The sequence below is a fragment of the Rhamphochromis longiceps genome, linkage group LG6 (genome assembly GCF_057381845.1).
Source record: "Rhamphochromis longiceps isolate RC_006_pf linkage group LG6, R_longiceps_female_GT1.1, whole genome shotgun sequence".
Lineage (NCBI taxonomy): Eukaryota > Metazoa > Chordata > Actinopteri > Cichliformes > Cichlidae > Rhamphochromis > Rhamphochromis longiceps.
The window spans coordinates 45,111,701-45,134,819 of record NC_140562.1 but is presented as its reverse complement, the minus strand read 5'-3'; the positions used below and the strand labels follow the sequence as shown (position 1 = coordinate 45,134,819).

Genomic DNA, 23,119 nt, shown 5'->3' with positions numbered 1-23,119 from the left:
CATACCTACTGTGAAGCATGGGGGTGGAAACATCATGCTATGGGGCTGTTTTTCTGCCAAGGGGACAGGACGACTGATCCGTGTTAAGGACAGAATGAATGGGGCCATGTATCGTGAGATTTTGAGCCAAAACCTCCTTCCATCAGTGAGAACTTTGAAGATGAAACGAGGCTGGGTCTTCCAACATGACAATGATCCAAAACACACCGCCCGGGCAACAAAGGAGTGGCTCCGTAAGAAGCATTTGAAAGTCCTGGAGTGGCCTAGCCAGTCTCCAGACCTCAACCCCATAGAAAATCTGTGGCGGGAGTTGAAAGTCCGTGTTGCTCGGCGACAGCCCCAAAACATCACTGCTCTCGAGAAGATCTGCATGGAGGAATGGGCCAAAATACCAGCTACTGTGTGTGCAAACCTGGTAAAGACCTATAGTAAACGTTTGACCTCTGTTATTGCCAACAAAGGTTATGTTACAAAGTATTGAGTTGTATTTTTGTTATTGACCAAATACTTATTTTCCACCCTGATTTACCAATAAATTCTTTACAAATCCTACCATGTGGATTCATGGATTTTTTTTTCACATTCTGTCTCTCACAGTTGAAGTGTACCTCTGGTGCAAATTACTGACCTCTGTCATCATTTTAGGTGGGGGAACTTGCACAATCGGTGGCTGACTAAATACTTTTTTGCCCCACTGTATCCTGAAACACAAGTCTCTGTTTGTGTGTCTTCCTCCTCTTACACCCATGGCTTAAAGACATGTTCAAATAAGGGCATGAAGCCATTCAGAGGGTTTGGCCATCATCAGCCTGCCCTCTATAAAGGTGTCTTCTCCTTGTAGCTGCATCCACTGCAGCAGCATCTCGTCCTGAACAGAGCCTCCAGCATCCCTCAGACCTTTCTCCACCACTGCAGGTAACAAAGGTTTAAACTGGCACAATATTGATTAGAATTCAGAATAATGTCTGACATGCTGCAGACTGTGAGAGTTTTTTAGTTTTTTTTATTAAAGACACTTTAAAATGAATTTTTAGACAAACACCTCCTGAAAGAGCAGAGCTGTTAATCTGGTTAATTATGGTGAGTTTTGGAGAATAGTCTGCAGATATTTGGACACTGTTATATATTCACTCATCTAATTTTTCCATCCTTGTTAAACCCACTCAGATGGCTGCTCCTTACTGGGTTTCTGTAGCCGTCCTTGTTTTGATGACCGTTACAAACGGCGAGACTGTTATTGACCCAAACCAGCTCGCACCAATTGTAGATGACATTCTGAACAGGTGAGTGAACGTTCTGTGAAATACAGAAGAAAATCTGATGATGATGATGATGATGATGTTTACAGCAGCTGTTTTTAACAAACAAACTGAGCATACAGAGTAACATGTGACAAATATGCTATTAAAAGTGTATCACACTGGACTCTAACACAGATCAGCCTCTGTTTAACTCTGTCCAAACTCTCAGTGAAACAAACCAACACTGTTGTGGTTTCATGTAAATCTTTCCAAGTGAAATCAACATCAGAACCTGTGTGTGTGTCTTTTGGCAGGTACACACCTAGCTACATTGGTGCAAACAACAACAGGTCAGTAACAAAGGTCACTTTAATCTGCAGCACAGTACTTACAGTGTGCTTTATAGTAACGTGGCAGAAACAGAGATATTTAGAACTACATGTAGAAGCAGAGACTGGAAGAACAAATGCATCTTTACAAACTCACTGTTATTGACAATAATAGTCTCTGTTATGTTCTTTAGCTCTGACACGCTGGGTGTTGGTGAGACGAACATGAAACTGTCGTTAACCACAACCTGCCAATGGAACATGCAGACTTTATAGATCAATAAAACAAGTGTTGATTATTGAAGCAGGAGCATAAACACACAAACACAGCCAAAAGCAGTTTGTGTGTAATGGTGAGGTGCAGGTGGTAGAACACTTTATCCCAAACGTTGATTCTGTTCATCTGGTAGAAACGTTTCATCATCATCCAGCTGACTTCTTCAGTGTCAGCTGACTGCAGGTTTCCAACCTTATAAACATCCAGATGAACAGAATCAACTTTTTGTGGATTTCCTTACCTGATGCTTGAGCTGCATGAAGATGTGTTGCTGTTACACTTTCAAAACAACCAAAAGATTTTAATCAATTTTCCAAAAGTCAGAAAAAGACTGATTTCCTGAGCAAAAGGAGACTAAACTCACTTTGGCTGGTTTAACACTCTGGATACTTTTGTCTTCACGTTATAAAGAAAATGTTTTACAGGTGAATATTCTCTGTTTGCTTTGACAGAAAGTTTCCCATGTTCAGTGTGGCCGTGAGCGTCCCGTACAATGAACAAACAAACACGTTTGATATGAATGGAGTCACTGATGATGATGGTGAAAAAGTGAAGAAGGACATTCTAAACTGTGACGTATACATAGGTAACAGAGTGATGGCAGCCACAGTGCTGAGATGGCCCAATGTTCTCGAGCAGTGTCCTAATGCTTATGTACAGTGGACCGATGTTTTGCGGAAATGTCGTAAACAGGACATGACATGGAATGATGTTAAGTTGTGTCGTAACATTAACATGCGGAATGGCAGAGCTGATCATGCAGAGTTTCGAACCCTGCAGCATGTCAACACTTTGGTCAAATCAGAAAATGATCTGATGGTTTTCTACATCCGTGCCTCCCCATGTGATCAGAGATGTACCAACCAAGATAATCGTCTGAATATTCTCACTAACATAAAAAAGATATGGGGGTGGAAGAATTATGTTGTTGTGTTTTCAGATGTATTTAGACCTCGTGATGGTGGGAACATACCTGAGAATAACCTGCGTGAATCACTTAAGAGGCTTGGGAATGCAATCGCAGATCAAGGGTCAAATGGTCTTCAGCATATATTCCGATGCTACCGGCAGCAAGAAATGAAGTGCTTTAGCTGCGATGACGTTACAGATGGTGATACAGATGGTGTTACAGATCAATGTGTTTCAGATCGTAAGCAACCTGACAGAAAACTATCTGATGTTGGGAAAAGTCAGGAAAGAGGGAAAATACAGAATCAGAGCAAGAATGTTGGGAAAAGTCCGGAAAGAGGGGAAAAACAGAATCAGAGCAAGAATGTTGGGAAAAGTCCGGAAAGAGGGGAAATACAGAATCAGAGCAAGAATGTTGGGAAAAGTCCGGAAAGAGGGGAAATACAGAATCAGAGCAAGAATGTTAGGAAAGGTCAACAAAGAGGGGAAATACAGAATCAGAGCAAGAATGTTAGGAAAGGTCAGCAAAGAAGGAAAAAACAGAATCAGAGCAAGAAGAAGCAGAAGGGTAACATCCAGAGAGGAGTGATGAGAGAAAATCATCAGAATTAACCAGAAGAGGGAAAAAGAAAAACAGAAAATGTAACCCATGCTTTGCATCGTTTTCCTGCATCCATGTCTAACTTTTAAATGTGTGTGTTCGTCACAGCAAGATTAACATGTGCTCCTGAAATCACAGCTGCATCGTGCACTCTGGTCATTCTGGTCCACGATACTGTCGGCGCCTCTGATTGTGTGAACTGAAACACAAACAGTGTGTGTGGAGCGAGTGTAATCCATTTATAGCCTCTGATACTGTCTCTGATTAAAGCTTAATAAACTGCATCAAAACATGTCACAGCTTGGATCTGGTCTGTCCTTCTTTCAAAGCTCGATGTTGTATCTTCTGTTTCTATGATTGAATATGAAGTTTGAGGTAAAGATGCTGCAGGTTTCCTATTCACGGGTCACTCCACAGAAACTCTGTCATACAAACTGTCGGCTCCCAGATTTGAAAGCCAACATGATAACCTCCTCCAGCCAGCGGTGTGGAGATCCAGCCAATTACAATCAAATCACTCAAAAGGATCCTCTGGAAACAGCAGAGTTATTGAAACAGAATAAACAGAATCACATGAACACTGAAACATTACAACACACAGCAAAGCAAGCTGAGCAAAGCCCGGGTGTAGAGCCCGATGTCACCTCTGACCCTCCATACCTCCTGCAGCTGCTGATGGGTAACTTCCCCTCCTTGTCATCCAGACAAAAACAACAGATGCAGGTCAGGGGTTGGGCCGGGCACCATCTTCAGATGGGGCAGCTTTGCTTTGCTTTGCTCTGCCACACAGCCGAAACATGACAGAATGCATGTTTGTAGTGAAGGGCAGATGAAGCTTCATGAAGCACTGAAGCTTTTCATCCAATTGGTTCACCCCAGCACAAAGCTTCTTGAAGCTTCATTTGCTCTAGCAGGACACCTACTGGACGTAAAAATATTAGTTGGCATGAATTTGAAGAGTGTGGCCTTTTGCACACAGCCTGTAAATGTCAACAACAAAAGGAGTGTGTAAAACATCTATATTGTAGTGATGCAGTATACTGTGTATATTTATGCTGGCAGTATGGGAAATGATCGTTTGGAAATGCTTAAAATGGAAACGATCATTTACTGTGAGGTGAGGTGTGGTTGGGGTGTGGACAGTAGTTGTGCTTTTGTAACGTTGAGGTATGGACAGCTACACACTGAGGCTTTGAGCCTCAGTCCTGCCTGTTCACATTTTATTCTGTAAAAACTAAATTTTCACTGCTTTTATGACCTTTTTAGTGGGGAGAGCATAGCTAGAATTTAATGATTTAACACATCTTTTGAATCCTTTGTCCTCCACAATGCTAAATGGCTGGGAGTCCTCAATCACCATGGTAACCAGGTCTTCATCTATTTGAGATTGTTCTCCTGAGGAAAGACAATAAAGACAAAGCACAAATATAAATATCACACACGTAACTTATAACAGTTGTATAATATTGTTATATCATTTAGTAACATTACTGCATGCTATATTATCATGGCATTTGATGGCTCACCTGGTCTTGCTCCACAATCGGTGTCCCCCTTACTCTCATGCAAAGCTCTGTAGTGCCTAAGCATGGATGAGGTGTTGTTGTTATATCCCAGCTCCCTGGCACATAGCAAACACTTCACCTTGTACAAAAGTCAAGACAGCTTAACATAAATTGTATTGCACCATCAGTATTATGAAAATACATCTTCTGTAGAAATTTACATACCTTGTTGGGAGGAATAAGATCAAAATGTTCCCACACAGGGGAGGACATCCTCCTCTTCTTAGCTGGCTCCATTCTCTCCTGACTTTCTCTCCTCACTCTCATAAACCTCCAAACTGTCTCCAAACTCTCACTAACAACTCTCCATCAAACACCCACATTTTGAATAAAGTCTGAGGGGTTTATATCTGTCATAGCTCGCGGCAAAGTTCGAACCACTTCATGAACCAGTCACGTGGTACAGCCGGGCAGCGAGGCTTCGGACGTCATCATTTTCAGCTCCTCCCATAAATAAAGCAAGCCTCGATACGCGCATCGCGGAAACGCCCCCTCCATTACTCGACACAAGCTTCGAAGCCTCGATACAGAACGTTCCATCACTACATGTGTGTGCCTGTTAGTGATGGTAAATTTGATTCTTTTTACTGAATCGAGTGTTAATGAGTCACTCACCAAAGTGAATCGGATGTTTTGAGTCATTTGATTCACTGAGTCAGTTGACCAGAGAGTGCAAAAATTTTACATTTTCACTCAAACTTAATTTGTTTGACTTTTCATGTAAATCCCACTGCTAAGATGAATGATTAAAAACAACAACAACAACAACAACTATTTTATAGAGAACAAAGAGCCAAAATATTTCTAAAATTAAGCAATTTCTTATCAAAATTGCTTAATAAACATTTATTTTGTTTATTTGTATTTTATTAGTATTTTCCTTAAGTGTGTCAAATATATATTTTCTCATCTAAATGTCCACTGCGTTGTGAGCCAGGGGGCGGTAATGCGCCTTAACATTGGTTGCCAACCAAGAAGAAGAAGAAGCTGTGAGCCAGGAGGGGGGGGGGTGAGTGAGTCCTGAGTGATTCGTTCGCTCTTTGATTCAGCACAGTAGCTCAAATGTGCTGTTAGCATGTTAGCAGCACGATGCTACTGTGAACCGAGGAGCTATTTTCTTGATGTGAGTTCAGAGCAGAAATGCTTTTGTTACGAAACTGGCTGTTGTTTCCCCCCCCACAATTTTAATTATAAGCTAGATATATTTCTACTAATGGAATTAGTTTGCTAACAGCAACAGGGATGAGTCAGTGAGTCAGTTGGGCTTGTGAATCATGATTCACGAGTCAGTAAAGTGATTCTCGAGTATTGAACGATTCGTTCATGAATCGAACGTCACTAGTACCTGTTTGTCTGTGTCTATATGTCAGGTCGGGTCTTAGACTCCACCTCTCTGGGAACTCCCAGGCCCTTCTGGAGGCCTTTCTCCCCTCACCACACTCCCTGCCGGTGGCTGATGCCCTCAGAGGTCGGTGCGTTGGTGGTTCTTGGTGTCCGGGGCTGGGCGCTCAGGTATGTACCAGCTCACTCCCGGTGGCTACTTGGCGGGGCCTAGGTGCACACAGGTGTTCACTGTTCGTAGACTTAATAACGTGATGGTGTTGTGTTTAGTATGTTGCTCTGGTTTTTTGTTTTGCTTGTTTTCTTTTGTTTTTCTCTCAACAGGTGATCCAGGAGATTTTTTTTCCCCTTTCTCACTGTCCCTCGTCCCTTCTGTTTTTCTTTTCCTTCATCTTTCTCTCTCCCTTTCCTTTCCCTCAGTCATGTCTGTCCCGTCTGTAACAACTGAAAATATAATAAATAATAAAAACAAAGGTCGATCAAATGGACCAATACGGCAATGCCATGATGATCCATTTGGCAAAATAAATCCATTGGGTCTCCTTGTTGGTCTTCAGACAACAATTCTGACGGCTAAAGAACCAAATGGGACAGGCGAAAGGAAAAAAACAAAAACGAATTGAATTGCATTAAATTGAATTAACGAAAAAGGGGATCCGGCTACTCTGTTCAATAAATGATGTTTTACCCCTTTTTCCCAGAAGGCAGGAAAAGGACATTTCACTGTGTCCTTGTCAGGGGCGATTTTAGCCCCAAAGATTTCTTACTTTTTTGACAATATTTGCTGTTTTTGTGACACACTACTAAAAACGATAACAAAGATGAAGACAACAGACGATGAGGACAGGGAGGAACAGGGGTTTAAATGCACCAAGGAGACAGTCACAGGGAACTCTGGACAACTGGAGACATTTAAGGATGCAGGGACTGACAGAGACGGGGAGGAAGTCTCATCGTGACGTGTAAAGTTTATTTTGCCTGGCTGGGCAGCTCTCTGGGTGCTCAGCGCCACCAAAGCTCTGATCCTAGAATCGCCTCTGGTCCTTGTCAAGTAAGCATTTATAAAGAAAGACCTGTTCACAGGGTGCCCCCTGATGGCAACAACAATTAATCGCTGATAAAGTGGACTAACTGAAGGAGAATAACTGTAACATCAAATTCCTTTAAGGAGTGGACTTCCTTTGTATTACTCACTCGCAGTTGTCAGATTAAATTTTTGTGATGACTGGTTTTTACTGATGGACTGCTGTCACTGATGGTGACTAATGAACTAATGGTGAGCAACCCAGTCTTTAAATCCAGCTGGAACCTTTCTCATGGTTTTTCCACCCACTTTCCATTTTCACAGTGAACGATGACTTTGTTCTCTGGACCATAAAACCAGAGGCTCTGATATCTACGGTGCTGTTCTGTGATTTCACTGACCACAGTGATCTCTAACCTGGACTGAAACATGTTACGATACTGGTCTGAGGGGTTTTTGCACTTCCAGGTTCTTTCACTGTGTTTGTTCTTTAGCAGGAGTTTGATTAGAGGAAAGAAACCGGAGTTGTTTTAATGTGGTCGTAGATTTTTGTTGTTGTGACATCATAGTACAGGTCACCTGATGTGAAAATATTGAGTTTTGCCAGCAGGTGGCAGTGGCGGCTCAGATAAATAAGTAACTGGCAAAGTAATCCCTTATTACAAAAGTAATGCAGGCCAGTCAAGGTAATGGAAACCAACACTAAGACAGAACTGCTATTTTGCTGTTTCAGAACACCTGGACGAACGCTGCCTTCCTTCAGTGTGTAAAACAGTGTTGGCATTATTTTAACACATGCTAAGTAATGTCTGTAAATCTTAATTTGTAGGAGTTCTAGAAACAACAGCTTGATCTCTTCAGAAAGTTAAGACGAACTCTGTCAACTAAACTACTTTCAGCAGTAGCTGAATGTCTAATACTGTCATTTAATGATTGACCTATTACTTACTTTGGAGGAGTGTGCCAGGTCCCGTGGGTGTCTTTGTCAGCAAAAGTGCTGCAAAACAGAAAAATTTTAAACAGTTTTTACAAAATCTGCCTTTTTGCTTCTGTGGTTTGGTCCTGGTGTGTTTCTCTGTGGCTGTGGATTTTCCACTTTGTTTTTCAACGTTGCAGGTTTGCTGCAGTGTCCTCGATGCACCTCCTCACAGTTCTTACATTTCCCCTGACATTCTCAAACACAGTCTCCCTCAATGATAAACTCTGTCAGAGAACGTTTTTGGGAGTCGACTGCTCCATTCTGGATGTGCAAAGCTTGCTCAGTCTCATCATCAGATTCAAACTGTAACAGGCTAACAGCAGCAAACTCAGCACAGCTTTATCTCTGACATCACTGAGTGAGTCTTTAGACGGGTCGGTCTCTCTTTAATGTCAGCTGATGTCATCTCTCATAAACAGCTTTTCTAAACATTTAGAAGCTGCGTTTACACATGTAGTGTTACACACTTACTCGTTAGTGTTACTCATCTGTAGTCGCTGAGAAACTGGGAAGATTTGCTAAACTATATGTGTATATATATCAGTTTTACTATGTAAACTGAGTCGGAGCTTTTTAAGACACCTGGAAAAAAAAACATGTTTAATTACCTCATATTAATCAATATATGTAATTATCAATTACTAAGTAATAGTGTATAGCTTTAGTGCAGTTAAGTTTTTAAAAGTAACGCTTCAATTTCAAACTACTTCTGAAAAAAATCTGTTGTTTCTGCCTTATGGTCAAATATCTATAGTCAATATGTGAGTCACGATGATGAGTTAAAATGTTTGTGGCAGCTGCAAAATAAACCAGCTTCAAATACCATAATTCTGGTAGTTTGTTGGAAATATAAAGAGGATTTAGAACAACTGAGTTTACACACAAAACGTCCCCCATGCAGGACTGAGTGCCATTTTGGGCACATTACTCTTTCTGATATATTTTTTTTAGCATTTTCCACCTTTGGATGGTGTAGAACAGAGACTGCACAGGAAACCAGGGACAGAGTGGGGCTGATTTGACAAGACACCACCTCATACATGAAACAGAAAATGCCGTCTGATCTGGACTTTAGGCCTCGGTTGGTGACCTCAGGAACACAGCTGCTTTCCCATCGTGCCGTTGCTTAGATTTGTACAGTTCCTTTAACTAGTTTACTGTTTTCATTGGGTTTTTTTAACTTGTTCTTTTGTAGAAGTTGTTCCCGTTTGCTTAATTATAGAGGCACCGGCTCACATTATACTCAGCTTTTTACTTCTCTCACTTGTTTTGTTTGTGACTGCGCTCACTACCTGTGTAGTTTATGTGGTGTAGTTTTACAACATGTTTTCACACACAATAAAGATGTGATGTGTAGACTTCAATTTAGACTTTAATTCAAGGAGATTATAGAAAATACTAAGACCAAAGACTTGCATTTTAGGTTAACTTGTCATTTTAGATGAACTTATTACTTTAATATTATAAGCAGACAATCTTCATATCAAATGCAAGATACAGACGCAAAGAATAGCTACTAGTGACTACTCTCTACTCAAATGTATGGTAGTGGGCCTATGGCAATGATAAAATGTAATTTTTCTTGCTACATTCTCTTCCCACAAATATCCTCAGTCACACAGCATGAGGGTGCAATGGATGGTTTCATGAAGATTAAACGCTGTCACTAGAGCTAAATCCAGGTAAACACCTCTGTCAATATTTACTGATATAGATTGAAGCAGCTCTTCCTCCTCTTACACCCATGGCTTAAAGACATGTTCAAATAAGGGCATGAAGCCATTCAGAGGGTTTGGCCATCATCAGCCTGCCCTCTATAAAGGTGTCTTCTCCTTGTAGCTGCATCCACTGCAGCAGCATCTCGTCCTGAACAGAGCCTCCAGCATCCCTCAGACCTTTCTCCACCACTGCAGGTAACAAAGGTTTAAACTGGCACAATATTGATTGCAACTTAGAGTAAACCACACAGAATATTTTTCACTACGTTCAAGTGATGAGTAAATTTGTCTCTCTTTAAAGACAGATAAAGTAGAAAACAGGCAGACAGATTTTTTTCAGTGTCATTCCAGGAGAAAATAAAAGTTCAGTGAAAATCTGCACTGAAAAAATGTTCAGACTAAGACCAAACTCATGTCTGTGAAACTGAGCCTAAAACTCTCATTTAGTCCTGACATCCTGCAGACTGTGAAATATTTTTTGTTTTTTGTTACAGACACTTGAATTTTTAGACAAACACCTCCTGAAAGAGCAGAGCTGTTAATCTGGTTAATTATGGTGAGTTTTGGAGAATAGTCTGCAGATATTTGGACACTGTTATATATTCACTCATCTAATTTTTCCATCCTTGTTAAACCCACTCAGATGGCTGCTCCTTACTGGGTTTCTGTAGCCGTCCTTGTTTTGATGACCATTAGAAACAGTGAGACTGTTATTGACCAAAACCAGCTCGCACCAATTGTACAAGACATTCTGAACAGGTGAGTGAACGTTCTGTGAAATACAGAAGAAAATCTGAACATGATGATGATGATGATGTTTACAGCAGCTGTTTTTAACAAAGAAACTGTAGCAAGGTGTGAAAATGAATACAGAGTAACATGTGGCTAATATGCTATTAAAAGCTGTATCACACTGTGTTGAGCAGTGCAGTGTCAACTCAAAGGGAAAATATTGTTTACTTCTCTGGAAACACATCCATACACAATACATCCTGTTAGAAAGTCCTCCTGTCTGGTCATGTGTTACCTGCATGGGAGGAGCGTCATCCCAGCAGTTGACGGTAGAAACTATCAGTTGAGAGCGTAGTCGGAGAGTAACGCTGCTGCAGGCAAGTTAAGGATGCATAATCAGTGAAAGAGATGTTTATTTTATTTCTTATTTGCACTAATTTCAGAAGCACATCCCTACACACCAGCTAGAGTGTGTGTTCAGTGTGTGCCAGTTATAAATAAAGTTCTTTAATACTGTGACATCGTTCCTTGTCTCTGACCGGGCCTTATTACCAGGGAACAGTGCAGAATCACGTTTCAGAGAGATCCTGTTATGGGATGTTACAGCATCTCTCACGTTAAATAATAAAGAGAACACCAAACAAGATTAAGCATGAGCAGAAACAGATACCATGAAAGGATTATCATAACAACATTACAGGATGGCATAAACAGAATTATAGCCAATTTAGTTTAAATCTCTCATTTGTGGGTCAACATCACCCTCTAGTGGACACAATTGCTCACTCAAATGCTGCTATGGTTACGGGTGCACACTCTGATTGGCTGATGGATTGTTTCTATCGTCATGCTCCTTCTGTGCAGGTAACGCCTGACCGGGCAGGGGGACTTCTTAACACATCGTTTCTTTCAAGGCTACCATTCCTCTGACCGCTCGCTTACTTGATCAGTGGTGTGATGTCACAGCATACGTTCATTCACAGTGGAACTGTGCCCCCTTGTGGTGACGACTAACATACTGCGTCCCAGTTAAACAACAACAACAATAATGCACTCCAACACGTTTCAAAACCTGAGTACACAAATCGAATATCTCATCACACTGGACTGTAACACAGATCAGCCTCTGTTTAACTCTGTCCAAACTCTCAGTGAAACAAACCAACATTGTTGTGGTTTCATGTAAATCTTTCCAAGTGAAATCAACATCAGAACCTGTGTGTGTGTCTTTTGGCAGGTACACACCAAGATACGGTGCAAACAACAACAGGTCAGTAACAAAGGTCACTTTAATCTGCAGCACAGTACTTACAGTGTGCTTTATAGTAACAGAAGCAAGCTGAGATCATCAGAGCTGCACGTAGAAGCAGAGACTGACAGAACAAATGCATCTTTACAAACTCACTGTTATTGACAATAATAGTCTCTGTTATGTTCTTTAGCTCTGACACGCTGGGTGTTGGTGAGACGAACATGAAACTGTCGTTAACCACAACCTGCCAATGTAACATGCAGACTTTATAGATCAATGAAACAAGTGTTGATTATTGAAGCAGGAGCATAAACACACAAACACAGCCAAAAGCAGTTTGTGTGTAATGGTGAGGTGCAGGTGGTAGAACACTTTATCCCAAACGTTGATTCTGTTCATCTGGTAGAAACGTTTCATCATCATCCAGCTGACTTCTTCAGTGTCAGCTGACTGCAGGTTTCCAACCTTATAAACATCCAGATGAACAGAATCAACTTTTTGTGGATTTCCTTACCTGATGCTTGAGCTGCATGAAGATGTGTTGCTGTTACACTTTCAAAACAACCAAAAGATTTAAATCAATTTTCCAAAAGTCGGAAAAAGACTGATTTCCTGAGCAAAAGGAGACTAAACTCACTTTGGCTGGTTTAACACTCTGGATACTTTTGTCTTCACGTTATAAAGAAAATGTTTTACAGGTGAATATTCTCTGTTTGCTTTGACAGAATTCCCCCCATGTTCAGTGTGGCCGTGAGCGTCCCGTACAATAAGCAAACAAACACGTTTGATATGAATGGAGTCACTGATGATGATGGTGAAAAAGTGAAGAAGGACATTCTAAACTGTGACGTATACATAGGTAACAGAGTGGTGGCAGCCACAGTGCTGAGATGGCCCAATGTTCTCGAGCAGTGTCCTAATGCTTATGTACAGTGGACCGATGTTTTGCAGAAATGTCATAGAAAGAAGGTGAAATGGGCTGAAGTTGAAAGCTTGTGCGGTGCTGATACAATCAAGTATGGCAGAGCTGATCATGCAGAGTTTCGAACCCTGCAGCATGTCAACACTTTGGTCAAATCAGAAAATGATCTGATGGTTTTCTACATCCGTGCCTCCCCATGTGATCAGAGATGTACCAAGCAACAAAATCCTCTGAATATTCTCACTAACATAAAAGAGATAAAGAAGTGGAAGAATTATGTTGTTGTGTTTTCAGATGTATTTAGACCTCGTGATGGTGGGAACATACCTGAGAATAACCTGCGTGAATCACTTAAGAGGCTTGGGAATGCAATCGCAGATCCAGGGTCAAATGGTCTTCAGCATATATTCCGATGCTACCGGCAGCAAGAAATGAAGTGCTTTAGCTGCAATAACAATGGTGGTGTTACAGATCAATGTGTTTCAGATGGTAAGCAACCTGACAGCAAACTATCTGATGTTGGGAAAAGTCAGGAAAGAGGGAAAAAACAGAATCAGAGCAAGAAGAAGCAGAAGGGTAACATGCAGAGAGGAGGAGTGATGAGAGAAAATCATCAGAATTAACCAGAAGAGGGAAAAAGAAAAACAGAAAATGTAACCCGTGCTTTGCATCGTTTTCCTGCATCCATGTCTAACTTTTAAATGTGTGTGTTCGTCACAGCAAGATTAACATGTGCTCCTGAAATCACAGCTGCATCGTGCACTCTGGTCATTCTGGTCCACGATACTGTCGGCGCCTCTGATTGTGTGAACTGAAACACAAACAGTGTGTGTGGAGCGAGTGTAATCCATTTATAGCCTCTGATACTGTCTCTGATTAAAGCTTAATAAGCTGCATCAAAACATGTCACAGCTTGGATCTGGTCTGTCCTTCTTTCAAAGCTCGATGTTGTATTTTCTGTTTCTATGATTGAACATGAAGTTTGAGGTAAAGATGCTGCAGGTTTCCTATTCACGGGTCACTCCACAGAAACTCTGTCATACAAACTGTCGGCTCCCAGATTTTAAAGCCAACATGATAACCTCCTCCAGCCAGTGGCGTGGAGATCCAGCCAATTACAATCAAATCACTCAAAAGGATCCTCTGGAAACAGCAGAGTTATTGAAACAGAATAAACAGAATCACATGAACACTGAAACATTACAACACACAGCAAAGCAAGCTGAGCAAAGCCCGGGTGTAGAGCCCCGATGTCACCTCTGACCCTCCATACCTCCTGCAGCTGATGGGTAACTTCCCCTCCTTGTCATCCAGACAAAAACAACACATGCAGGTCAGGGGTCGGGCCAGGCGCCATCTTCAGGTGGGCCAGCTTTGCTTTGTCACAGGTAGGGTTGCCAATTCCCTGAAAAATAAATAAGGGACACCTCGTGGCCAGGGCTGGGCGACCCAGTTGTCTTCACCCTTCCCAGTGTGGTGAATTTTCTAGCTCTTTTTTTGTGTGTATTAGTCATCTATTTGTTGTAATCATCCATCCTTGCAGTTGTTTATTACACAAAATAAATTATATTATCACACTTCTGGCCACATAGCGCTGATATTCACTGCACATGCCCATATTAACCTTAACCAGAGGGTTTAAAATAACAAACCAGTGTTTACATACCATCTGCTTCTGCTGTGGCCTGGTGGACAAGAAAGTGGTTACGCCCCTCATGTTCTTCATGTGCCCACCATTAGAAGCATGCCTATAGGGCTTTGGAGCGTGATGTCACGGGGGTGGGCGTGGAAAGGATTTTGGCCCCATCCGCCATTTTGGGGGTCTAAGCTAGGAGCGAAAGCATAGCTATGGTTCGTACTTGCTGTGTTGTCGGCTGCAATGTTCGATCTTACGACCGGCACGGGAATAAGTTTGGATTGTCTTTTTATGCTTTCCCAACCTGGAAGCAACATGAAGGAGCTCATGTATCGGATATTACCAAACGAAGGCGTCTAGCCTGGATAGAAGCCGTGAGACGAGCTGATATCAAGTTCTGTTACGTCTCCAGATATCAGTTGGTGTGCTCAAGACATTTTCATTCCGGTAAGTTCTAAATATGTTCACATCACACTTTATAGCTGAATAATATCATCGTTGGTGGTCTCGGAAGTTATAGAAATTGCGATCAAACATAGAATGGAGTGACTTGATTGGTTGATGTAAAGACAATAAATGAAATGAGACAGGAAGGACACAAATTGGCGTTAATAATTTACCCGATTATCAATGTGTTAACTTGCATGTACTTTACAATTACGGGCATATAATATGATAACGATATTTTAGCAGTTCAATGATAAATGTATAACATTAATTATGGTGGAGGGTGGAAAATGGCTATTTCACTCGATGCACTCCAGCTGACTTACTTTGACGACGTACTCAGAGTTTGGCGGCTTGAAAATAGCCAAATCTTGCACCCAGCCATTTGTAAATTGGATGTGTGCCTCCAGTGACTTGTAATTACGAAACTGGTTCGCTGTGTAAGCGCTTACTCCACAAACAAGATACGTGAAGATATCAGGGTAGGACAGTGGCGGGAGGTCGTCTGGGTCTTTACTCCACTGCCGTATTTCATATGGGTCCAGATTTGCGATGCACTCTATTTTTTCCAAGTACCGCTGCTTCGCCTCTGGACGCAATCGGTCTCTATACCGTCCGTTTTCTTTTGAGCTGCTTTTAAGCATCTTTCTTGTCGTCGTTGTTCCAACACAGTGTCTTTGTTTTGACTCGTAGACCCCGAAAATGGAGCTGCGCTCCCACAATGCATTGCGGCGTGACGTCAACTCCAAAGCCGTGCAGTGCAGTGCGCGTTATAGGTGTTACCATGCATTTTCCCAGCCAGGTGTTTTCCTTTTCCCCTTCCTCCCTGTGCTTTTGCAGCCTTTTTTTTTCTTTCTCTGAGCGAACAAACATTGCTGCTCTAATGCTGGGCTTACACTGTGCGATTTTTGGCCCATTTTGAGCCGATTTTTGAGTCGTGCGACCGATTTGGTGATCGGCCCGATTTTGGCCTTCATCGTGCATCGTGTAGTATACGTGGGGTAACGAGAAGCGATTAACACCTCGAGCAGCTCCCGATCATCAATCGCTCGTGAGGGTGTCACCGCAGCCGCTCACACTGCTCACGCGCAAACACGTAAACGTCGTGAAAAAGACGGAGCAGCACGGCTGTGCAGCGTGTGATCTGGACACAAGCGATGGAGGCACAACTTGTAGAACTTTGGAAAGCTCATCCGAGCCTTTTCGATGTGGCCCCACAAAATTATCACGACCACAACAACCATGAAAATAGTTGGATTTACACTGCTGCTCAATCACAGCTGATCATGTTTTTCATTAGCAATTTAGCAAAGTTGATGGTGGTGGTGTGTCTGTGTGAGTGAAAGACGGAGAGAGCGAGCGACAGAATTTCTGTTATAACCTTCATTTTATGGAGGCACAGTGTGAGCACTCAGGTCGCATCAGAGCATCGGGCCGTATAGTGTGAGACCTGCATCGTGACCTATGAACTTCTAACCCCTGCGAGTCAATCGTGCAGTTTGAGCAGGAGCTGAATAACGCGACTGAAAAAATCGCACAGTGTCTGCCCAGCTTTAGGTGTACTGTCGTCCGAGACTTGCACCGCAGTGTCGGCGTTTGTTTCCCTGTTGGCCATGCTTCTTGTTGTGGTCATCTGTTGTCTTCCGGTATTTTCTCCGTAAGCGACCTTTCCTCGACCAATGAGATGAGCGGTAATCTGAATTGTCATACTCGTCATAAGTGTGCTGTCAGCTCATTGGTCACAAAGCAGGAGAGGGGCTGGGAATTATGATTTCAAACAAAGCGTTAATTCCATTAACATTTATAGACTACTTTTGATTCTCACTGTATTACGGGACAAAGTGCGTCCCTTATTAGCTCAATACGGACGATTCAGTTTTTCAAGGGACGGTTGGCAACTCTAGTCGCAGTCGGCCATAACACGATTAAAGTTACACATCGGTCCTACTTATTAAATCTCACTACAAACAGTGTACATCACCAGGTGGCATAAACCTATGATATACATGTGAATAATACTTGACCAAAGTTTATGGGTCATGTCACAAACCATTTGATTGCTGTTCCCAGGACTGCGCTCTTCTGGACAGAGATCTCCGATGTTGTTCCCGGGATCTGCTGGAGCCACTCGCCTAGTTTGGGAGTCACCGCACCGAGCGCTCTGATTACCACGGGGACCACCGTTACCTTCACCCTCCACATCCTCTCGAGCTCTTCTCTGAGCCCTTGGTATTTCTCCAGCTTCTCGTGTTCCTTCTTTCTGATGTTGCTGTCATTCAGAACCGCTACATCGATCACGATTTCTGGGTATCAGCCACCTCCTCCTCCTATCTGCTGGTGGTAAATACCTCACAGGGGCCTGTCCTGCCATGTTGGTGCCTCTTCTTCCTCCTCTTTCTTGGACTTATGCTGCCTGAGGTATTCACTGAGCACACGGACGGTCGTGGCCATCTTACTGATGCATTCGTGGATGTTCGTTGTCTCATCCTGGTCTGTGGTGCTGACACTCACCAGTCCCCGGCCTCCTTCCTTCCACTTAGCGTACAGCCTCAAGATGCTGGACTTGGGGTGAAACCCTCCATGCATGGTCAGGAGCTTCCAGGTCATCAAAAAATCCACAACAAAACCTGCTTAAATTGTTCCCTTCTTATAAATCTCACACTTTTCATGGTAACAACTAGCTTCATCTGCATTGATTACATGATTAAATATTTTTCTCACTTTTCTGATTCAAAATAAAACACAACGTTGCTTATTAGCCACACAAGCCTCTCCACCACAGTGAAATAGCGACTCCATGTCCAAGTAGCTTTAGCATGTGTTCATGCTGCTGTTTGTTTGCTGTTGTCCGTGTCAGAGTTTGGGCTCGTCTTTCCTACTGATGCTAACAAGCTCATGACATGTATTTGTGTATCTATGGTGCTGGAGGATATAAAATACTAAAGTTGATGAATGAGGTTCATCTGGTAGTAACTACTTCACTGTTTCTCTGGTTTGTTGGATGTATGATGGCAGTAATGTGGTTTATTGTTAGAAAACTGGAGGCTGGAACAAATTTCAGAGGGCTGAAGCTTCCAGCTCATAACCAGGCACCAACACACAGTCTGATATGAGGTCTCCAGCAGGAGGAGGACAGGACACTAACTTTCACATCACAGGAGCTGCTCAGCTGACACTGCAGGAGGCGGAGCTCCACAGGTTACAGGAAGTGATCCAGAAGCACATTTACTCTGACACACGCTCAGTTCAAACACCTGCTGCGCTCTTCGCTTTCTCTTTTCTTTTCAAACACACCCTGAGCTCACTCTGTCATGTTTGCTTAGCTTTCACAAGACTTGTTGAAACTGCTTCATGAGCTCAATAATACACAAACACTGTGGCAGTCTGCTGTCACACACATTTAGCACAAGTTAAAGGGAAGTAACAATACAACAGAACGAGGAAAGGTTGTTGGATATGAGTCTTTGTGTGGATGAAGTTTCAGAAATATTTGTAAAAATCAGCTGTTAAAAGTCTTATGCAATAATTTTTAGTGTAAGTCTTAAATCAGTTTATTCTAAATGTTTTCATTCAGAGGAAATTAAGCAGAAACATCCTGTCGGCTTCAACAGGTTTGATAACAGGTGTAAACTGGTCGTTCACTCAGATCCATGAAGACGTTTCCAGCAGTCACAAATAAACACAAACATGCAAACAGCTGTGTAAACATCTTAGACACTTTTTAATATTCCTGACATCTTTCCCGTCTCAGTGTCCAAACATGGCTGCTGCCGCCCATCTGCTGACTGAAGATCAGCTTCTGTGCTTCATCTGTCTGGATGTGTTCACCGATCCGGTCAGCACGCCGTGTGGACACAACTTCTGCAAAGCCTGCATGTGTAAATATGCAGATCCTGACGTCCCGTTCCAGTGTCCCGTCTGCATGAAGATGCTCTACCCAAAGCCCGAGCTGCAGGTCAACACTCTGATCTCTGAGATGGTCGAGGCCTTCAGACGCTCAGAGCAACGGCCAGGTAGACGGGTGGAGGTTCGCCATGGGGAAGGCTTCAAACTGATGGCGATTGTCTGCATGGTCTGCCTTTCATTACTTTGGGACTGCGTGAAATTCAATCATCCTCTGGAGGAAATGAGTAAAGGAGAGAAAGTGGTGAAGATGGAGGCTGAAATCCAGCAGACGATCGAGGAGATGCGACTGAAGATTGAGGAGCTCAAACGCTCAGTGGAGCTCGGTAAAGAGGACGCAGACAGAGAGATGACAGATGGTGCTCGGGTCTTTGCTGCTCTGAAGAAGTATGTCGAGAAGCTCACGGAGGCCATCAGAGAGAAGCAGAGACAAACAGAGCTGCAGGCTGAAGGCTTCATCAGAAAGATGGAGCAGGACATCCGTGAGCTGAAGAAGAGGAAGACGGAGGTGGAGCTGCTCTCTGTGCTTCAGCTGGAGGAGCCACTCTCTGAGGAGATGAAGGAGAAAGTACCCAAGATGCTCGCCAGGTTCGAGCTGAGGCGGGTCCAGAGCTACGCAGTGGACGTGACGTTTGATCCAGACACAGCAAATCCTTACCTCGTCCTGTCTGATGATGGGAAACAAGTTCACGATAGTGACGTGAGGCAGAAGCTTCCAGACAACCCAGAGAGATTTTCTTACTGCATCAATGTTTTAGGAGAGCAGAGTTTTTCTTCTGGCAGATTTTACTTTGAGGTTCAGGTTAAAGGAAAGACCGAGTGGACTGTGGGAGTGGCCACAGAGTCGACCAACAGGAAGGCTCAAATCACACTGAGTCCTGGGGACGGTTTCTGGACTGTGAGGCTGAGAGACGGATACGAGTACAAAGCTAAGGCTGACCCTGATGTCGCTCTCTCTCTCCGGTCTGGTCCTGAGAGGGTGGGGGTGTTTGTGGACTATGACGAGGGTCGGGTCTCCTTTTATGACGTGGATACTGCAGCTCTGATCTACTCCTTTACTGGCTGCTCCTTCACTCAGAAGCTCCACCCATTCTTCAGTCCCGGTCTGAATGATGATGGTAGAAACTCTGCACCGCTAATCATCACCCCCATTGATTAGACCGGCCCCACAGCACCAGAGTAATGAGGTCAGGTTTCCCAGCCTTATCCTACACCACACTGTGAACTTGAAGCTCCTGTTGCTCGGTGCATCCTCTGGTATTCCAGTAAAAGAATAATCAGAATCAGAATACTTTATTCATCCCGAGGGAAATTAGGGGTTACAGCAGGCAGCACGCTAATGGCGCATGCGCACTTACAAACCTTCTGACCAACTTTACACAAACATCACATTGGGCAGACATGTCAGAAGGTAGGCTGATAGGAAAAAAACAACGAAAATACACTACATGAGGTAAGAGGAGGAGAAAAAAAACTCCACTCAGACTGAGCTCCTAGTGGGAGAACAGTTTGATAACAGAAAAAACACCTCAGCACAAAAGCACATGACTATCAATACACCATAGAAACACGAGACAAGCAACAGGGCGGGTAAAGGGTAAGAGAGAGCCGGCGTAGACAGCGCATCTGGTCCTGCAGCATCTGTGCTGGTCCAGTTGACTGCTATCATCCCCGGTAGGGCACAAGCATCGAAGGCGTTGGAAAGGGAGGGGGATGAGTGAGTGCTTATCAGTGTAAGTGTGTGTGTGTGCGTGTCCATAGTTTAGCTGAGACAGTGTCCTTCGGCCTATCTGTTAGGTTTTAGAGAACGACAGTGAGAGACTGTTCAAGGGAAAAGTAGTGCACGCGAGACAAGACAGGACACAAGAGGCTAAGCAGGGAAGATAAGGGGAAGGAGGAGAGGAGAAAAGTGCGACCGCCTTCACCGAGAGCCAAGTAAGACAGTGGATTACTTGTGTTTCCTCGAGTTTCTATAAGTAGAATGGGAGGCAGCTCCCAGTTTGGCTTCAGGGGACAGACCCCCTCTCTACTTAAGACTCAGCTTCAAACTTCTCTCTTTCCAAAACAGCTGGGACTGGATCAGGTGACTGAGCCAGCCTTTAGTTTCACTGCCATGGGCTCAGGCCGAGTGAAAGATAAGTAAAGATTATTTGTGAATTATGTAACGCTACTCTAGAAATGCAGAGCTGATTGGGTCAAACCAACTAACTTCTTTTTGTCTTCTTCTTCACATTAAATCAATAATCCGACGCTTCCTGTTTATGTCACTGATTTTATTTAGAGATGTTATTTCATTATTCATGTTTCCACCCACGCAGGTCATGCTACTGCCAGGAATAACACACACCTGACTGATAGCATTTAGCCTCTGGGAGGTTTAAATGCCACAGATTCATTTTCCCCTGAACGGCACATTTGTTAACAGAGGCCAATAACTCATATATTTTTAATACCTGAGCTGTGGGAACGACACTTTAACCTCATCAGCACGGCTGGTGTTAGAAGCCTGCAGCCTTTCTAGTTTGAAGAGCAGCTGACTCAGCTAAGACAGAAACAGTGACCTGAGATTTTATTTAACTTTATTAACGAGCATTTATCATAGCAGAAGATTCCCGTCAGTGAAGAATTCATTCCTCACTCCAGTTTCATTCAGTTTCAGACTTGTTCAAGCAACAGAAGTAAAATCGAAAGATTGCAGCAGATGAGCCAAAATATGACAGGAAGCCTTCCAAACATCTGATTCCTGTCATATTAAAGCTCGTCTGTTCTGCCTTGTTTTCATCTCTGTCAGCTCTGAAACGCTACAGCGGTGGAAGTTCACAAAGTTTGAAATGTGTCTTTGTTAAAGTCATCGCTGTGAGCCGAGAGCTCGGGCTGCAGGCTGCTGTGTGCTGCATCCTGTGATCTGCTTATTAGAATGAAGTCACTGATGGATGCTGCAGTTTGGAGCCGACTGAAAGGTTCATCAGCATTTCCATGTCAGACTCAGAGAGAGTCAGCACACTCTCCCTCCATCGTGAAATAAACTCCCAGGTATTCCCCCTCAGTGTGGACTGTCACAGCAAGTGGAAATGTCCTGTGATAGAAGAGGAACTTTTCCATAAGCAGGTGAGTTAGAAGGAGCCCCTCACTGATAATACACCTGCAGAGCAGCTCGCATCACTGCACGGGGAAACCGGTACTTCCAGTAATGTAAACTGGTTTTCTGTTAGTCAATGGGGGAGGATCCTCACAGGTAAAGGCAAACATTTAGAGCTTTTACACAGAGCACCTTATAGCAACGTGACGCAGCCACGGACATCCACACTTTCTCTTCACACACAAACCCGTTTTTCTTGTGTTCACAGAACAGCTGGTTGTTTATTTAGTCAAAAAGGCTGAACTCATGGAGGAGGCGTCCAAAATATTTTACCCAGTCTGGTGTTTATTCCTCTATCTAGTGGCCGATTAGACTTACTGCAGGACGTTTGCTGGTTTCGACTCAGACTCGTGTCTGAGGAGAGCGAGTCTGGAGTCATTTATGTGAATGATTTCGTTTCCGGCCACTCGGTGCTTTTGGGTCTGACAACAGAAACAAGAGATTTGAAAACCACCTGGTGGGAGGAGTCTTCATCTCCTCTGTGAGATTCAGACGTTCGGGTCAGAATCTGGTGTGAACAACATGAGTTGGTGGTGTTTCATGGGATGGATCTTTCGCTGGAACACTTTGGGCCCTCCAGCACCTCCTGAGCATCGTTTTAACAGCACGACCTACCCGAGTGTTGTTGCTGACCGTGGCCACAATGTAGCATCCTCTGCTGGCTGCTTCCAGGACGGCGCACACATCTCACAGCACCTCAGACGGTTTCTGGAACCTCACGATGAGTTTGCTGTGCTCAGACGGCCTCCACAGTCCACAGAGGTGGAACGACAGCTTCACATCATGTATATCTGTGTGATGGTATCATGTCAACATGGATCAGCGTGTCAGAGGAATGTTTGCAGCACTCAGTGAGTTTGTGCCACGAAGGACTGAAGAGGCTTTTCAAGGAGGGTCCAACCTGGTACCAGCAAGGTGTACCTAATAAAGTGGCCTACAAGCATATACACAAAAATGAAAAGTGCGTGAAAGTTTCTCATAATTCCTGGTGTGAACTGGTGGAGATCATGTTGTGAGCTGCGTTTCTCTGCTTCACTGAGAGTAAAAAGAGTCGGGAGGCTTCACTGCAGCTGTAAGGCCCGCTGCACGAGCACGTAAACGCAT

General features: G+C 43.4%; 3 protein-coding genes across 4 annotated transcripts; all 3 read left to right on the top strand.

Annotated features, from left to right (window-relative positions):
• Positions 1 to 871: 871 nt before the first annotated feature.
• LOC146668877 (uncharacterized) lies at positions 872 to 3,634 on the top strand. Its single transcript, XM_085408768.1, has 5 exons — positions 872 to 915; positions 1,035 to 1,080; positions 1,168 to 1,283; positions 1,556 to 1,591; positions 2,300 to 3,634. The coding sequence occupies exons 2-5, from the start codon at positions 1,078 to 1,080 to the stop codon at positions 3,366 to 3,368; spliced, it is 1,224 nt and encodes a 407-aa protein (XP_085264894.1). The 5' UTR covers positions 872 to 915; positions 1,035 to 1,077; the 3' UTR covers positions 3,369 to 3,634.
• Positions 3,635 to 10,044: 6,410 nt separating this feature from the next.
• LOC146668876 (uncharacterized) lies at positions 10,045 to 13,774 on the top strand. 2 transcript variants are annotated; one of them, XM_085408147.1, is made up of 5 exons: positions 10,045 to 10,179; positions 10,479 to 10,540; positions 10,628 to 10,743; positions 11,954 to 11,986; positions 12,694 to 13,774. In XM_085408147.1, the coding sequence occupies exons 2-5, from the start codon at positions 10,538 to 10,540 to the stop codon at positions 13,511 to 13,513; spliced, it is 972 nt and encodes a 323-aa protein (XP_085264273.1). In that variant the 5' UTR covers positions 10,045 to 10,179; positions 10,479 to 10,537; the 3' UTR covers positions 13,514 to 13,774. The 2 variants fall into 2 exon arrangements, with proteins under 2 accessions (XP_085264273.1, XP_085264274.1); XM_085408148.1 differs by having other exon boundaries at positions 10,173 to 10,743.
• Positions 13,775 to 17,063: 3,289 nt separating this feature from the next.
• Positions 17,064 to 23,115, top strand: LOC146668875 (E3 ubiquitin-protein ligase TRIM21-like). Its single transcript, XM_085408767.1, has 2 exons — positions 17,064 to 18,181; positions 18,725 to 23,115. Exons 1-2 carry the CDS (start codon positions 18,083 to 18,085, stop codon positions 20,033 to 20,035), a joined length of 1,410 nt encoding a protein of 469 aa, XP_085264893.1. The 5' UTR covers positions 17,064 to 18,082; the 3' UTR covers positions 20,036 to 23,115.
• The last annotated feature ends 4 nt before the right edge of the window (positions 23,116 to 23,119 follow it).

Excerpts from the sequence above, each read along its gene's own strand:
- LOC146668876 (XM_085408147.1), top strand. Across the intron at positions 10,744-11,953 it reads GTACAAGACATTCTGAACAG|GTACACACCAAGATACGGTG; the intron begins GTGAGTGAACGT and ends GTCTTTTGGCAG. Across the intron at positions 11,987-12,693 it reads TACGGTGCAAACAACAACAG|AATTCCCCCCATGTTCAGTG; the intron begins GTCAGTAACAAA and ends TTGCTTTGACAG.
- LOC146668875 (XM_085408767.1), top strand. The coding sequence starts at position 18,083 with ATGAGGTCTCCAGCAGGAGGAGGACAGGACACTAACTTTCACATCACA. Across the intron at positions 18,182-18,724 it reads AGCTCCACAGGTTACAGGAA|TGTCCAAACATGGCTGCTGC; the intron begins GTGATCCAGAAG and ends TTCCCGTCTCAG.
- LOC146668877 (XM_085408768.1), top strand. Across the intron at positions 1,284-1,555 it reads GTAGATGACATTCTGAACAG|GTACACACCTAGCTACATTG; the intron begins GTGAGTGAACGT and ends GTCTTTTGGCAG. Across the intron at positions 1,592-2,299 it reads ATTGGTGCAAACAACAACAG|AAAGTTTCCCATGTTCAGTG; the intron begins GTCAGTAACAAA and ends TTGCTTTGACAG.